Genomic DNA, 16,974 nt, shown 5'->3' on the forward strand with positions numbered 1-16,974 from the left:
CAAACAGTCCCACCACCATACTGAACTTATGCCATAGTCACAACAAACAAAATGGTCACTGAACTTAAGATATATCCAGGCTAAACAAACAGGAATAAATTAGCAATGCCACTCTTCAAAAACAAGACTTGTTACAAGTCAACAAGACAAGTCTCATACCAGTTCAAAATGCAAGAAGCAAACTTTTGACCATACCTGGAAAGGATAGCGTTTCATGGTCAGGTAGTCTGCCAAGATGTCCAGCATGCGGACCATCTGAGAAAAGACAAGAACGCGGTTGCCCCGCTCCCTCAGCCGAGTCAGGAGTTTATCCAGGAGGACCAACTTCCCACTGCCCCTGACCAGCGTCTAGCCCAAAACAAATGTTACTTAGTTAATCCATTACCTAAAGAGTTCATCCAAAGAAATGAATGCAATCATGGTTGATTTATTCTTCAGCCATCCCACCTGCAAGCGCTCCTGAGGACTCTCATTTTCTCCCTCCTCTGGGTGCTTGATGAGGAAGCCATGGTTACAGCACTTCTTGAGCTCCATGACAATGTTAAGAAACCCAGAGGAACTGCCTCTGGAGCCTTTAGAGAGAGCTTTATAATTCCTTGTGAGAATCCACCTTAAATGACAACCACATACACAGCAGAAAATGATTTTGAAATAGACTCACTCAGGTAACTTGTGACAAAACACATTTAGAGGGCCATAAGAGTGAAAGTTAGATGTACTTGTAGAACTGTTTCTGCTGGGCAGACATGTCCACCCTGAGGATTTGCTCCACTTTGGCGGGCAGAGATTTCTCCACATCTTTTTTGACACGTCGAAGCAGGAAGGGCTCCAGCACTTTGTGAAGACTCTGGTAACCATTGTCCCTGCCTTTGCCATGCTCGTCCTCAAAATCCTCCCAGAACTCAAACCTAAATCAAGACAAAAATTAAAAACAATTAGCATATATGGCTTGCAGTTTTGTTTTGTTTTTTGTTCTAAACAACAGCAAGCCATTTGTCATTTATGGAACTGACATAGATGCTGATGGAAAGAAAATCACCAACATTCTAATTTCTGTTCCAATTTAACCTTTAGGCTGCTGTTCTGTACTTATCATCACTAGTCTTTAACCATGAGACTGACATAGATCAGCAATACCAATTTATCAGATGAAGGTTAAGGAATTCAGAGATATCAATAAACTGATTTTGTACAATTTCTTACAAGTTATGAATAGAAAGAGCCAAAAGATCTTTTGTAAACACACAAGAAGTGAGGGACCTACTTGTCAGGCATCAGAAAGTGCAGAAGGGACCACAGCTCCTTGAGAGAATTCTGCAGCGGGGTCCCAGTGATTAGCAGCCTGTGATTGGACCTAAAATCTATCAGTGTTTTGTATAGCAGCGAATCGTCATTCTTCAGCCGGTGAGCTTCATCCACCCCCAGAAAGGCCCAGTTTATGTTCCCTAAAACACCCTGTGGCAGGAAGAACAAAACTGGTCTCAACAGTTGGTTCCATTTATATCCATTTTGTTAAGAACATTCTGAAAACACTACAGAACTACACTGGATATTTGTATATAACTGTGCAGTACTTTTATCCTCTTACCTTATCTTTTAGTAAAATCTCATATGTAGTCAAAAGCGCATTAAACTTGATTCTTTTGGACTGCTGGTGAATCCACTCATAGTCACGAATCTAAAGAAAGCAAAAAAAAATATCAGTGCAACCTGCAAGTAGCTTGTTAAGCTGATTAAGGAACTGTATGCATTAAAACAGAAAAATACGGTTCATCAGGGAGTTCTGTACCGTCTTTCTGCTTAAGACATCCCCCAGATAGACCACAACATTCATGTCAGGGGCCCAGGTGCTGAACTCCCGCTGCCAGGAAGTAAGTGTGGAGAGGGGCACCACCAAGAGGAAGGGGCCGTAGAGTTGGTGCTGATGGAAGAGGTAGGAAAGGAAAGAAATGGTCTGGATAGTCTTTCCCAGGCCCATCTCATCTGCTAAGATAACACTGTTGCACCTAGACAACAAACGAGACACACACATATAAATACTTCATTATCACTTACTTCACACACATCCATTTACCCCTTGCTGTGTAATAACAACCATTTCTATAAATATGGAAACATTTACACACATACAAAACACATACAACAAGAGAGCAATAGGCAGAGACAAGCCAAGATCCACAGTAAAGATTACTTGTATTAATGCATTTCCGCTTATCTGACAGAACCCAATCCAGAAAACCCATCGCGTTTATACTGGTTTGTGTCCCTAATCATATCAGAATGTGGTTTGAGTGATCCAATCCTTATCCAAACACAGAGCGTCTTGGGGGTTTTAATGTGCAATGTGTAATGTATGTCAGTTTGGAACATCCGGTTCAGGGATTTCTAATGTAGAGAAAAGTATAGAGAATAGCTTGTTTTTTAAAAAGTTACCTGCACCATGAGTGGGCTAGCCAGTTCACTCCATCTAACTGATAGTCTCTCAGCTCCAGGTTCTCATCCCCAATGTAGGATGGCTGCTTTTTCAGTGCCACAAATCTAGGCCTCTGTTTCAACACCTTCAAGAGTTTCAAACAAAGAATAAAAAATATAAGATATGGCTTCAATTTTGACATGACAATGGCATATAGCATGGCATACTCTTTAAAAACAGTTCAAATTTATACAATGCAATAATATGCTTTAACAAAAAAACAAGTCAGATTACAGAAGCCCACTGCTGTTACGTGACTGGTAATACAAATGGAAAAAAACTGAAGCAATCAAAGGAGCAGTCAGTGGAAAAGTGTATGAAGGGGATTCTTACCTTACAGTCTTTGGAAGGGACAGTTTTAGAGGTGTTCCTGTTATTAAAGCTATCTATACAGGACTGGAACTTCTTTCCTATTAAGGCACCATCCTCCCATGTGCACTCTGCGTAGGGCAGGCCCATCCATTTACACAAATACTCTGGTTCATTGGAAGTGGTCTTATGAGCTGTTTTGAAAAGGGGGGGAAGTGGAAGAAAGAGGTTTATCCATCTTACTAATACATGATAATGCCTTATGAATAAAAGGTCTTATATACTATACTTCTTGAGTATTTTGTCTCCTAGGTTCACTTATAGTACATGTGTGATTTACTACATGACCATTTTCCTTACAATTAAACAGGCCATTTTCATTACTGTGCCTTTAGGACCAATGTGTTTGTATAAATGGCATTTCATTTTGTATTAAGCCTCATTCAAAAAGCGGTCCAGTCTGAAATATTATATGAAACTTCTCACATAATGGGGCTAAATTGCTCTTGGATTATAGGGGACCTTTAAAAAATAAGTCAAACAAAATACACCAAGAAACTGTAAATTAAAAAAATAATTTAATAGCTACTAATGGCTCATCATTTCAGTCCTGCTTCCCTTTAACTTTAATTGTTACACAAAAGAAATGCATGCAAATAGATAAGGGCAAAAACTCACAGGGGAAATCAGAGGGCACCTGTGACTTCCCAGTTTTCATTGCTGTGAAAGGAATAGGGAAGAAATTTGAGATTGAATTCAAGCATAAAACTATTATGTTTTTTTTCACATAACAATTAATTACAATGCTCCATGTACTTTCACTGCCTGATTCCAAAATAATCATGGGTTTATGCATAAGCCTTTAATCATAACGTCAAGGCTGTACTTACCAATGACTCTCTCCACTATTTGAAACTGCTTGTTTAGATCAGTGGTTAGCTCTTGCTGGCAGTTATAATATTCCAAATCCTCAGGTGATGCTCTTTTCAACCTGCAAGAGAACCAATGCTGACATTAATCAAAACAATCACTTTATCTATAAGCTGAAATTTGTTAGTCAAACAAACAAGTGAAGCCAAATGACAACACTACAGTAACTACATTCCGAACAAATTATTAACAAATACTTTTAAAAAAAAGTAAAGGAAACTGACAAAACATCATTAGAGGGGCAGTGTATGCATAAATGAGACCTGGTTAAAAACTCCTCACCAAGCATTAAGCTCATCATTCTTCTTCTTAAAGTTCTCCAACTTTTTCATCCCTTTAACCTTCTGCTGGGTGAGAGAATCTATGCTTTCCCATGTGTTGTGGATATAGGACCAGCCCTTCCACTTAATGAGGAACTGGGTCTCGCCTTCCTCCTTCTCCGGGTCAAAATCTGCTCCAGGGTCGCCACTGGCCTCCACAGCATAGAGGGTGGTGGCAGCCCCAGAAGCTGAAAACACGGAGACAAAGATTCCAAAACATACATGGCATTAAATAAAGCTGAAATGTTCCATATACGTAATAAAAGTGGAGCAAAAACAATAGCTGATATAAATTGTTCCTTATTTTGATATTGGCTTTACTAATACTGTTGAAAGCTGCCATATGCAGATGATTCTTTAAAAATCCAGAGGACACATACTGATATATTTACATTTTCGGTATAATACTTGGGTATTAGGTGAAGTGTTCAGCAAAGTTGAAATAAAAACAACACAAAGCAAAAATATATTAAAACTCCTGAAAAATCAGCAAAATGCACTTTCTGAGAACTGTCTTGTTTGCGTTACACAGACTTGACTTTGAGACAGAGATGTTGTGTTCTTTATCTCTGAATTGTGGTTGTGGGTTTAAGGGTTTAAGGTTTTAATACCTGTACCATAATAAGGTACAAGCGTGAGCCATGACTGGGGGGAGTGGCTTTACGCCTTATCATCCCTTCCATTAGGCGCCGGGTGCTGGACTTGAGGGACAATGAGGTACACAGGGCAGCTGCTCCTTCAGTCATGACTTGAGCTTTAGCTTGTCAGGTTTAAGTTTAGCTTTAGCTCTCCAACTTGCTCAGACTCAAAGAGAGGGAAATGCCATGTTAGCCTTGTGATTGGTCAGGAGTAAGCTGAAGTAAACCTGACTCACTTTTATGTCCACCTACTCCACATTGAGAGGGGAGTAGTTGTAACTGAACAAGCTTTTGCGCTTTCTCTGAAAATACGTCCAGTAATACAAAAAGCAACAAAAAAAAGCTCTGATCATTCATGCAGCTAAGTTTTACTTTAAACACTGAGGAAGTACACATGATGTTAGTCTTTTGGCAGCAGATTTAAAGCAGAATAGGCTACGATTGAACTTTGAACAACATAACACAGGCACATCTTTAACCACATTAATAATTCTGTAGACTGGTTTTGCAGACAAGAATTATGCTTAGTACTGAACTACACAGCACTTTGAATTGAGAGTTTCCATTCAAAGGAAAATACAGCCCACCACTTGGATCTCTGTCTGGGCCCAATTTGTTTTAAGTGGAGCTATAAAATTACTTACGTTTAATGAGGACCAAAATGCCTGAAACACCCTCTTCCTATTCTAACGTCTTATAAATTCCATCTCTACCATCTCTATCTCACATATCAGAGAGGGGGACTGGCTTCCTACCACAAAGCAGAAACCACCTAAACTAAAACCAAGAGTTCTCTCCCCTTCTTAGTCTTCTCCCAAATCACTATAAGCATTGTCCGAACAGCAAAATATATTGCAAAGTATATTGCAATCCCAATGTGTCGATATAACAAACGTTTTAGTATCACCTAACATAAAATATATATATAATGGTGGAAATAAAATATGATGAATAAGGTCTTGCTCACCTCCCTTCTTGCCAATTCTGGTGTCCATGATTTTCTCAATGGTTTCACTATCATCGTCCTGCATTTCTTCAGCCCCCTCAGCCATCTCAATCAGGTCATCGGAGTCAGTCTCAAAATCATTCTGGTCCTCCTTATAACTGCAGTCAAAGAGCAGATCATTAGACACATTTAACATTTTTATTTTGATGATGAAACCAATTCCAATTGAATACCAATCTGATAATTAAATTCTTTAAAAACTATTCCAATGTTAAACAGGACATTTTTAATAGCATTTCACCTAGAACAAGCAGCTACTCAAACACATACTGCCCTACAGAAGGAAATACAAAACTAACAACATGATATCATACACAGATACGTCACAGGATTCATTTCTTTCCAACTCCAATATCTGATCCAGGGACACTCTATTAGACAAGTTAAAATGGATTACTGTGTGTGTGGCCGCAGCAACAAACGTCAAAGAAAATGAGCCATCCATACCTAACTTTAGTTGCTGCCCTACGACGTGTCTGTCTCTTTGGAGTATCCTCCTCATCATCGTCGTCGTCATCATCCTCCTCCTCCTCATCTGATGTTTCTTGCTTCCTTGTTTTCCGTCCTTTTTGAGACTGATGCTGCTTGGCTGTGGATGATTTGGTCTGAGGTCTGATTAGGTATGCACAAACACACACAGACAAGCATGTTTTCAAAAACCACTGTGGGCCAAGCATCCCTCTTTCTGCTTCCCTATCCCCTGCAGAACAGTGTAGCGATTTATTAGCACTCCTATTAGCCTGACTCATGTGCTGATGGCCTTGAGACAGCTTTCAAACAGTCAAACAATCAAGCTAGAATCAATTAATTTTGAGAATGGGCAGTTCACATCAGAATTTCAGAAATCAAACAACGACAGATCAGAAATGCCACCACCAAATTTACATCCAGCACTTAAATACTGGCTTAAAGGATGAATTGTAACTGTTTGTTGAACTGTCTGAAAAAAATATTAGGCAAGCCAAATTAGCTGCCTTTGTTTTGCTATGATTAACAAGGAAGACATCAAACTGCTCATTAAGCAGGCAAGCTTGGGTAAACTGTCTCAAGGCCAGGCTTCGCTACACTCTTACCTTCTAGCAGGAAGTCGTCTGGATCTAACTTTTTTTTCTTCCTGCTCACTCTCTGAACTGCTGGCCTCTTCCTCACCACCATCATCATCATCATCCTCGTCGTTTGTGTCATCATCTTTCCAGGTATTTCTTTCAACACAGAAATACCACAAGTTCACCCATTGGGGGCTAGCAATAATTTTAGCTACTACACTATCATGCTGTTGCTTCACTGACCAGCTGTACCACCTAAGACACTAAAGATCGGATCTATGGGATGTCTATTTGTACTTACCCCAAAGCAGAATTTACAACTCTGTACTGATATTAAATATCATTTGTAATGTGAGATGCTTGAGCAGTCTCAACCTCATTTTGAAGCTGCCCTATGGATAAGCATCAAATACACTTTGGCAAGAACATTATATTAGAAAATACATCCAATATTAGAACAGTAATGTCCTTCCCTGAGGACGTTCTGATGTCCCACATATAGAGAGTTATTTAACCACTCCCCTTCATACATGGTTACAAAGAACCTGTGCACAACTTAAATACTACTCTGCACTACTTAACCACTGTGAGGCAAAGGCTACAGCCACAACAAACTTGCATCACCATCAGGGACTATATATTTTTCTAAATTTCATATAGAAGAAGCTGTTAAATACAAATAAAATTACATAAAACAATATATATAAAACAATATTACAAGGCCCAAAAATGTAGTTATAATGCAATAATAATAAAATATAATGCAAGTAATATATATATTTGGGTTTTTTTTGCACATTAGTAAATGGTGCTTAGCTTGATGAAACATATATATAAATATATATATATATATATACATACAGAAAAATATATAGTCATTGTGATAACTTTTTTTAAGAGAGACCCAGGGTGCTGAGACGAATTTAACAAGATTATCTATTTAGATATGTGAATGTGAAGGCATATGTGTATATATATATATATATATATATATATATATATATATATATATATATCTTTGTGTATATACACTTATCTCGATTTCAGTAAGATTACTGGTTGATTCTACAACATATGTCTTTATGTATTTGGCCTTTAGTTAAGCCCTATAGAGAGATCTTCTGTCTTGCAGTGATAATATTACAAAACTGACACCAGTGTGTTTGATTGGTGGAGGGCTAGGGGTGATTAAGTGAGCATTGTGCAAGAGTTTTTATTTTATTATATTAATGATAAAAATGTACAGTAATAAAAATTGTGAATTGTAAACAAATGTTAATTCTAGACACCATATGGTTGGGCGTGTAGGTCAAAACTAAAAGTTAATCAGATATCCTGTTTCCAAATGATGTGACCAAATGTCCCATTGCACATACAAAAATGCAACATACAAAAATGAGTGAGTGAGTGAGTAATCAGAACTTTAGTTATGATCAAAACAAAGTTAAAAAGTCTATGATGTACATAATGCGTGAACTCAGTCTGTCAACAAAACAATAACATTACAAAATTACTACCATCATAAGCCAGATACGTGTACAAAACATTTAGCATGCACTAAGACAATCTTAACTCGAGAACACAACAACTGAATTACTATGAACTACTTAATAACAGACAGCTAATGGAACATAGATCACTTGAGAAGACTATAATGATCATATTTGTGTACATAATTGAGACAGACAAGTTTTGTAATGTACAATTAAAATAATGTAAAACTACAAAATCAACATAATGGAATAGAGCAATGAGTGGAAATGTACATACATCCTCTGTCCTGTTTATACTCACTGTTTCTTTTTCTGCTGCGGTCCTTTTCTCTTAGGGCTTTCGCTCTCTGACTCACTGCTACCCTGTAAATGATGCAAAACTGGCATTACAAAAGTCCTGCCTTATACTGAGAAATTTATTTTTAATAAATCTAGTAGATCCTGGGCTGCACAATTCAAATTAATTCAGATGTAATTTAACTTGAGTAAAGTTTCTGTCACACCCCATCCCCCCCACCCCACCCCCTGCATTTTGATATGACCTCCACTAGATGGAAGCATACTACAACACTCCAGGTCACATTTCAAACCTGTGGGGGCGCCAGGATGCACTATTAGAGTCTCATTTTTACTAGCACAGTTTTCAGCTCCTGTTCTGTTTCAGCTCCTGTTCTGTTTCAGCTCTTGTTTCATGTATTTCCTGCCCCAAAACACCTGATTTACAGATCTGCTCATGAGCAGATTCTTTGTGAGCTGGATCAAGCAGTCGTGCTGGGACAAAGAATAACTAAAATTGCGCAGGACAGCAGGGTCCCAGGCTTGGAGTTTAAAGCCACTGTGCTAGGACAACATCCTTTCTTACTTAACTTGCAACAACTTAGTGACAAACAGTACTGTTTGGCAATGGTACAAACCACTGCCCAAGTTGGTGTTGATCTACTAATACTTAAGAGCAAAAAGTGGCATTGTATCAAACATGTATTCACATGGACTACAGAGGGAGTCTGTTCATAGTAAAAATTTTAAAAAGATGGACAGCCAACCTCTGCTCCAATGTTCAGACGAGCTGGTTCCGTCCGGCTCCGATTGGACCGTCTAACACCATAAACATCTGGATGTTCCTCCCACATCTACAAACACAAAAAATATCTCACGTAAGACTTCCATTACTATGCGAGTACTGTGAGATAACATGAACATTAAAAGTCATTTTGAGGTTGGAAAGTAGTTCAACTCTTTTTCAATGGCCTTTATTCTTTAAGCCTGACTAGGAGTCTTTCACCATCCCATTTATCCTCTCTGAACTGATCTTCTTTAAGACTCTTACAAAAATACAAAAATGTCAGTAAGCCAAAGTAACAGGCAGCCTGTGAGATCTGGCAGCCTTGGAAGCTTAGCAAATGAAAGGCAAGGCAATGACCTACTTCTTCCTAACAGTCTGATGAAAGACCTGATGCTGTGTTCTTGACACAAAGTGCTAAAGGGCAATCGACTGCTTAATATAAAGTACTGGTGGAGCTGAACAGTAATTAATAAAGTGGTGTGGAAAAAATGTGATTCAGTATATGCCTCAACAGAAGTGCTGCTCTCACAAATTATGGACATAAATGCTAGTGAGCATGATAATATTGGAATCAGCCAATAAGCAAATATCCCTGATCACAAATTATTTACAGAGGGCTACTCATGCTGCCACAGTATTTCCCACTGCTTTTTGCCATTACCTTCTTTACATCTGCCAGACTGTCCTTCTTCTTGACCGGTTTGTCTTTGGCCTCTGGTTCAGTCTGGTGAGACTTGGAGCCGCCAGATTCACATTCAGACTCAGAGCGGCTCTCAGACTCTGAGGAGCTGTTGGACTCGGAGTGGTGGGAGCGCGCTCGATCGCTGCCCTGTTCACTCTCCGACTGACTGGCCGAGTCAGAGCCGGAGTGGTTCGACTCCTCTGATGCAGAGTTGCTACAACAGCAGAAATGGGCATAAAAAGCAGACAGGACCATAAAAATTTTTCCATTTACAAGCCAAATATTAGACAGATCAGTACCCACAAATATAGGCCTGGGTGATATCAAAGAAAATATTTTTACCATACACACTCACTGTGACTTCCATTATCATGAAATTATATTTAGAATATTGTAAAATACATAAAAATGTAACCATTGCTTAATAGTATTTAGCAAGATGTTTAGAATTAAATTAGTACTGTCTAGGTTTCTATCAGTTCTATTTCCCCTGAAGTATCACCATCAGATTACTTTGTAAGTACTGTGTCAACTGAACAGCTAAAACTCTCTAGTTTTAGTTAATTTTTCACATTTACAATTACAGTAAAAGCATTAAGCAGATGGTTTTATCCAGAGCGAATTATAAAAGTTTACTCAGAAAAATAACCAAAGCTATTTTATATAAACTAGGATCCAAAAGATACCTCTAAGCTTAGATGCTTCTAAATTCAACTGAGTCAGTATGAAGACCTCAAAACTCGACAATACACTTTGACCAAGTACTTTTGGAAGAGATGGGTCTTCAGTTACAGTTTGTAGACAACAAGCAACACCCCAGGGAAGTTTGTTCCACAAGTTTGGTGCCAGAACAGAAAAAAGCCTGGATGCTTGTCTTCTGTGAAAGGGTTTTAAATCAGGGTTTTGAATCAGATGCAGGCAGCAGCTACAGGTAGCCAGTGTAAAGAATGAGTTACATGGCTGAACTTAGAAACATTGAAAGCAACCAATGGTGCAGCATTCTGGATTAACTACAGGGGCCTGATGGTGCACAAATGGAGAGCAGCCAGAAGGGAGTTGCAGTAATCAAGTCTTGAAGTGACAAGACTGAACCTGGGTTGAATTCTCCAGATGTTGAAAAGGAGAAATCTGCATGATTAAGGCAGATTTCGATATGAGGTGAGAATGATAACTGGTCATCCATGACCACACCAAGTCTTTGTGCTTCTGTAGATGGAGCGACCAGTGAGTTTTAAAAGAAGATGGCAATAACTGTATGTGAACCCTGGTACATCTAAAATCAATGGAAATGTAATAAGAAATCACCCCCTGTTTAATAAATGTATATCATCAGAGTCCAAAATAAGAGGTACAATTTCTTATAGTCTGAAAACAGCTGCTGTGTTTTACATTACCCGAATGTTTTCAGAAAACTGACTAATGTAAATTCCCCAAAATGTCTTTGCATGCACTTACATTAAAATGTTCTCTTTTTTTTAAATAGACCAGAGAACTGATAAAAAGATATTTAATACTTTGTGTTGAAGTGTTTACTCCATTTCTAATTATTTTACCATCAATTCCAAGGCCTTGATTGGGTTGGCTTAAAACTAAACTCAGCTACTGGCTTATTAAACGCATCAGATAACATATTCCAGTCAGTAATGTCATCACACTTATGATTACCTCAGCAACTTCAGAACAGTTGACATACTTTGCATCTAATGAATTCTTGATGGTTTTTAGCATTCTAACCCTTCCCAATAAAACTGAAAGTGTGTCACAGGCAGCTCAGCTCAGGTGCTTCAACACAACCAACGTATAGACCTGCCATATAACTTTTGGCTTTAATAACTACAGTTATATCAGAATTATTTGACTCCCCCTGGTTTTGAATGAACTTGGTCTATTTCATCAGCTCCACTTACCATATAGAAGCACGTTGTAGTTCTATAATTACAGACCGTAGTCTGTTAACGTATTGTCATACACAACATGTTCAGAGTGTAAAAATGAAAAGTGAAGAATAATAAGTAATATCCCACATTGCACTGCACATATGTTCCTTCCTGAAATTCTACCTAACAGGTCACAACTAGATCAGGAATAAATTACACCTTCCTTATTAACATTATGGCTGGCAAACTGAAACAGCACAGCTTGGTGATTTTCCTTCTCGTAACACACTAACTAAACCAGGTAATAATCTCTCAAGGTAAGCAAGATGATTGAGCAGAAAAAATTATGAAACTTTGCTGGATGCCTGAAGTAGAAAATCATTGAGTGCCTAGCTCCCTATAGAACTGCAGTGACATATGTTCACATATTGCTAGGGATATAACACTGTGCATATTTGTATGGAACATCACAGCCCAGACATTACATACTAAGTAGCATATGTGTGAATACTGATTAACATAATGCTCACCAAATTTCACAAGTGCGAGTTTCACCTATGAACCTTAAACTGTAAACTGTGTAAGTTTACTATATCATGCATCAATACTAGGTGGAACAAGCTGTTCAAGTGCATTATTGTCGGTTGCTGTTTCCCCCACACTGTATCAATCTTGTACCAAACCATGGCGTCCGACCCATAGTGTGAACCAAACAAGGTACTGTTACACCCCTTTTAAATGCTTTCCTGCTAAAAACTGAACTACTGATGTCTTTAGGTGGAGGAAAACTTTTTTTCCCCCTTTACAACCAATTTGAAGGATTGTTAGTTGGGTCCATATTCATTAACATTATATATATAGTTATTAAAGTGTATTTTCAGTATACTTCACCATCCAAAGTCACAGTTTTAATGGATTAAAAAGATCTTAAATATTGTCCATTCACTGAATGAAGTGACACCAAAACCAACACACTGACCAACGGCTTGCAAAAATGCGTCTTTTAGAATTGGCCCCCTTACTTGTTTTCATGTTTAAGAATACATTTCAGGGGATGTGGGAAAACAACGATAAGTAAGTTAAGTTCTCACATGATTTTAAAAAGAAAACCTGATTATAAAAAGAACACAAAAGCCATTAAATATGCTCACATTCTTAAGATACCTGGTGTATCACACCTTCATTCCACAGATCCATTACTCATAATCATGTTATCAGTAGGTAGTAGGTATCAGTACATATGAAAGAATTCACTAAAACTATCAAATTTCAAGCTTCAAATATGTTACTTAGCATTCAGAATTTGGACATCTGTAATTACTGTGATAGAATTTTAAGAAACGTAAGGAAAATCTGACACTGCAAAAGTGTGTGACAAGCTATGTTCATATGATGCGTAAAATGTATCATATTTCACCTTTAAAGGCAATGTGATTATTGAGCCCATTACTATTGCCATTAACAACATCACAGCTAGAAATTGACAATGTACAATTGCAAGAAATTAAATGTAATATTGCAAAAATATGTTGTTAATTTTTATATAAATAATACTGCCATTACACAAAAACCTTGTAGCTTCACACCAAATAGCAAAAGGGGAAAATACCTTCTAAACTTTCAATGGAGATCTAAGACATTTTGGATCATTTTATTGATCTGTTCATCATTAAATGATGACAATGTAAAAGACAACTACCACAGGCATACTCAAAAAAGTACAAGTCAGTCAAATTTCAGCTATTGTAATTGAGTAAAAGTAGGGTATAAGTTAGGATGTAAAGGAATACAGTATGCACACTTTTATGGCTTTTGGCTGACAATCCAGATTGATTTACATTTCAAAGTATGCTACACTGGTAGCAGAATTCAGGCAAATGAAGCATTAGAAGTCTTGCCCAAGGCCTCTCACTGCTGCAGCCTGGTGTTCCTGCCCAGCTGCTACACCACACCGACTTCTCCACATTACACTTTGCAAATGCAGTATACACAATAGTTACTACCTATTTTGTAGGGGGATATTTACCCACTTGGGTATGGTTTACATTATATATATATATATATATATATATATATATATATATATATATATATATATATATATATATATATATATATATATTCCCTTGCATTAAAATAAATAATTAGATAAAAGTTTAAACTAGCCCATTTCTGACTCTTTAATGTTAAGGTTTTTACTCCATTTCTATTTTTACGAACCCTTCTAAGTTAACCTCTTCATTGAGAAACTTCACAGCAGCTGTGGTTTTTGCATGTGGTGAACTCGATGTCTTTTCAAAAGTGTGAGGAAAAAAATTAAATAGGATCTATTCAATAAAACTATACCTTAAAATAGTTTGCATGCCCAACACTATTCTAATGTATATTACAAATGAAGATGTTAAAAGAAAAAAGAACAACACTACAAACAGACAATATCATTTGATCACACACACACACACACTGAGTCCGGTGAAAATAATAAGACAACTGGTAAAGTCTGTCTCGAGTGGTGTCTCACTCACAATGATATAGAAGATAAATATGATATTGAGCTTACTGTTCCTCCCTCAGTGAACAACAGAAGGAGAGCAATCATCTGACGGTTCAAAAAATAAAATATACTAAGTTAAATGTTTTGCATATTTTTATGTTTTTATTTATTTATTTTTATTCTGGCTTACTTGGCATGTACACCAGGTTGAAGCTTATTTATTGACATTTAAGGTTGCCTTAAACCCGGATGTTAACTACCAAACCTTAGTCACATGCTGCTGCTTCATATTATTTGGATTAATCTACAAGTCTGTGGCAACCCTAGTCAGTCGCGAACAGCAAAATGAACCGCCCTTTACTTTGCATCTGACTTCAGCTAGCGCTACCTAATCCAACTATGCGGATCCACATGCCAACACGTCCTGCCGGTCTATTTCAGTATTCAAGCAGTTTCTCTTCAATAAAAATAAATCTGTAGTAGAAATCTACAAGGTAACGGTTCTGCTAAAAGAAATGTTCCCGTTTATCAATAAATGTTAACATTACAGTGTCGGTTTTGTAAGTCCGAAAACAAACGGGCAGAGAGGGAACGTGGTGACGGAAAAGGCTCAGTTGTGTTGATTCGCCGGAGGCAGCAGCTCCGCAGCTGCTGACAAAGCAGAGGAGACAGCGCGCCAGCCTGTCCTTATATGGTAGTTGACGTCACATAGGGGCGGAGATAACCCCTCCGCTCAGCCTCGATTGGTTGCCACGTTGCTAGACGGATAAAGAGCCAACCAAAATGCAGCAGAGCAACTTATGACCCCTACAGCACTTCCGGCTTTCCCTTCCTGTAGTTCTCTGCACCTTTTATGTAATGCTGTGTAACTCATACAGGCTATGCAGCAGAAAGCAAGAGCCATTTTGTGATTTTCAAGTGGACCTTCAGCCATTTAATGCTCATACAGCTCATACACACAGTGTAATCACAGTAGCCCTGCATGTTTTTCCTTGATTCTTGAATAATCCTCACACTGAACTCAAATCAGGTTAAGAATCTGGGCTTTTAAAATGTCAGGACTGGCTTGTTTGGCTGTTTAACTTGCTGAGAAAGATGTTAAGAAAATGGCTGCCAAAAGCTCACAACAGTCCAGTCACCTTCCTGAAGGACAACCTTTCTATACGGGTGTTTGGTCTCAAGTCAGGGTAGAAGTTGTTGCAATTTGACAACTTTTAATAAATTTGTATGGAATGCATCTAAATGAGTCTAAAGATAACCCGAAGCTTGTGTGGAAAAACATGAGATATACAACTCCCATATACGGCAATTGACCATTTAATTGAAAGAACCCACAGATAATAGGGGGTGACTGTGTCCAAACCCAAATACTGCTGTACAAAACATAGTACATCATTGGAATTTATTCATTACTGTAGTATGTGGTTTTGCACACAGCCCATCGTAGCTACTTAAAAGTGCAGAATACTCACAAAGTGTTGAACAAAGTGACATTGGTCTTGCAACAGGTAGCTTAAGCCAGCTTGTGCATAAGTTTTAATTTCAACAAGCATTCATATTTTATCAGGAATCCAACTAATACACTAAAACATACCGTCCCATACGGTCCACCCTATAGTAATAAATACAGAACATTACCTAAATTACAACAAAAAAAGCAAGCATCAGAGTTCACAAAACACTCTATTTCAACTTTTCAAAATCAATCATTAATTGTTTATTGAATGAACCTGACAGCTTGAACAGACGTGATGAGACACATGGGAACATCAATTTGTAAGTAAACTATACCTTAAGTAAAACAAATGGACCAGATGCAATTTTTCATTCTAGAGAAACCTCTATATACACTATATGCTACTATAAGTGAAAGCAATGCAAATGGCTCTAACTGTAATTACATCAGGATTCATTCTAGTGATACTGTGCAAATCTGTTTTCTGAATACTGCACCTTTTTCCCCCTGAGACATCACTGACGTATCCTTTACTCTTTTTTTTTTTAAACACTAAAAATGCCAGCATTCACACTGTGTAAACCTTTCATGCCAATAGTCAAATTTACATCGAATAAAGAATACTAAATTAATGTACATTAAAAGTTCAACATGCCCCCCCCTTATTTGTAGGCTGGTTTGTTATGGCAGTGACAATATATTCACATATATAGGGAAGGAAGTTGGGGTCTGAGTGCAGTTGCTGTGCAGTACCCCTGGAGCAGGTCTTGTTCAAGAGCCCAATGGCAGCGGGACAGGACAGTGACACCAGTACCCCTCCGGCTGCAGGTTCACTCCTGTCACTCTCCTGCCAGTTATGGGACATTAGACAAAACAGTAACTTGAATCACTGAATGCTTACAGGTGAATCACTTCAGAAAAAGTATCCTCTCAACATAAAGTGCAATTGATAATACTAACTATTAATAATAGTAGCTATAATTAAATTAATAGCTTGGGGTATGCAGAAAATCATCAATCACCGAGGCTGAGGGGGAGGAGGGGAAGGTGGGTTTGGGGTACAGAATTTAAAGTATACACATCCTCCTGCTAGATCCTACAACCCATTAAAAGAATTCTTAATGAATGTTTAACAAACTGTTTCCATTAAAAAACAACAAAAAGAATAAAAATATTTTGATACATGT

The 16,974-nt window shown here is 37.9% G+C and overlaps 1 protein-coding gene across 2 annotated transcripts in view; it reads right to left on the reverse strand.

The window, feature by feature from the left end:
* The window catches only part of chd2 (chromodomain helicase DNA binding protein 2), a 30,164-nt gene that overhangs the window by 11,270 nt on the left and 1,920 nt on the right, over window positions 1–16,974 (reverse strand). The window contains exons 3-19 of one of the 2 annotated variants that reach the window (XM_072694552.1): window positions 9,940–10,174; window positions 9,259–9,345; window positions 8,517–8,578; window positions 6,750–6,878; window positions 6,124–6,288; window positions 5,638–5,774; window positions 3,995–4,220; window positions 3,673–3,773; window positions 3,461–3,502; window positions 2,807–2,976; window positions 2,434–2,558; window positions 1,790–2,006; window positions 1,589–1,678; window positions 1,265–1,455; window positions 720–908; window positions 448–610; window positions 196–348 (exon numbers count right to left, since the gene is read on the reverse strand). In XM_072694552.1, the coding sequence (XP_072550653.1) occupies window positions 196–348; window positions 448–610; window positions 720–908; window positions 1,265–1,455; window positions 1,589–1,678; window positions 1,790–2,006; window positions 2,434–2,558; window positions 2,807–2,976; window positions 3,461–3,502; window positions 3,673–3,773; window positions 3,995–4,220; window positions 5,638–5,774; window positions 6,124–6,288; window positions 6,750–6,878; window positions 8,517–8,578; window positions 9,259–9,345; window positions 9,940–10,174 (2,482 nt within the window). The remainder of the gene's footprint in view (window positions 1–195; window positions 349–447; window positions 611–719; window positions 909–1,264; window positions 1,456–1,588; window positions 1,679–1,789; window positions 2,007–2,433; window positions 2,559–2,806; window positions 2,977–3,460; window positions 3,503–3,672; window positions 3,774–3,994; window positions 4,221–5,637; window positions 5,775–6,123; window positions 6,289–6,749; window positions 6,879–8,516; window positions 8,579–9,258; window positions 9,346–9,939; window positions 10,175–16,974) is intronic. The other variant, XM_072694553.1, reaches the window with a different exon arrangement.

This window comes from Salminus brasiliensis, chromosome 13 (assembly GCF_030463535.1).
Source record: "Salminus brasiliensis chromosome 13, fSalBra1.hap2, whole genome shotgun sequence".
NCBI classification, from domain to species: Eukaryota; Metazoa; Chordata; class Actinopteri; order Characiformes; family Bryconidae; genus Salminus; species Salminus brasiliensis.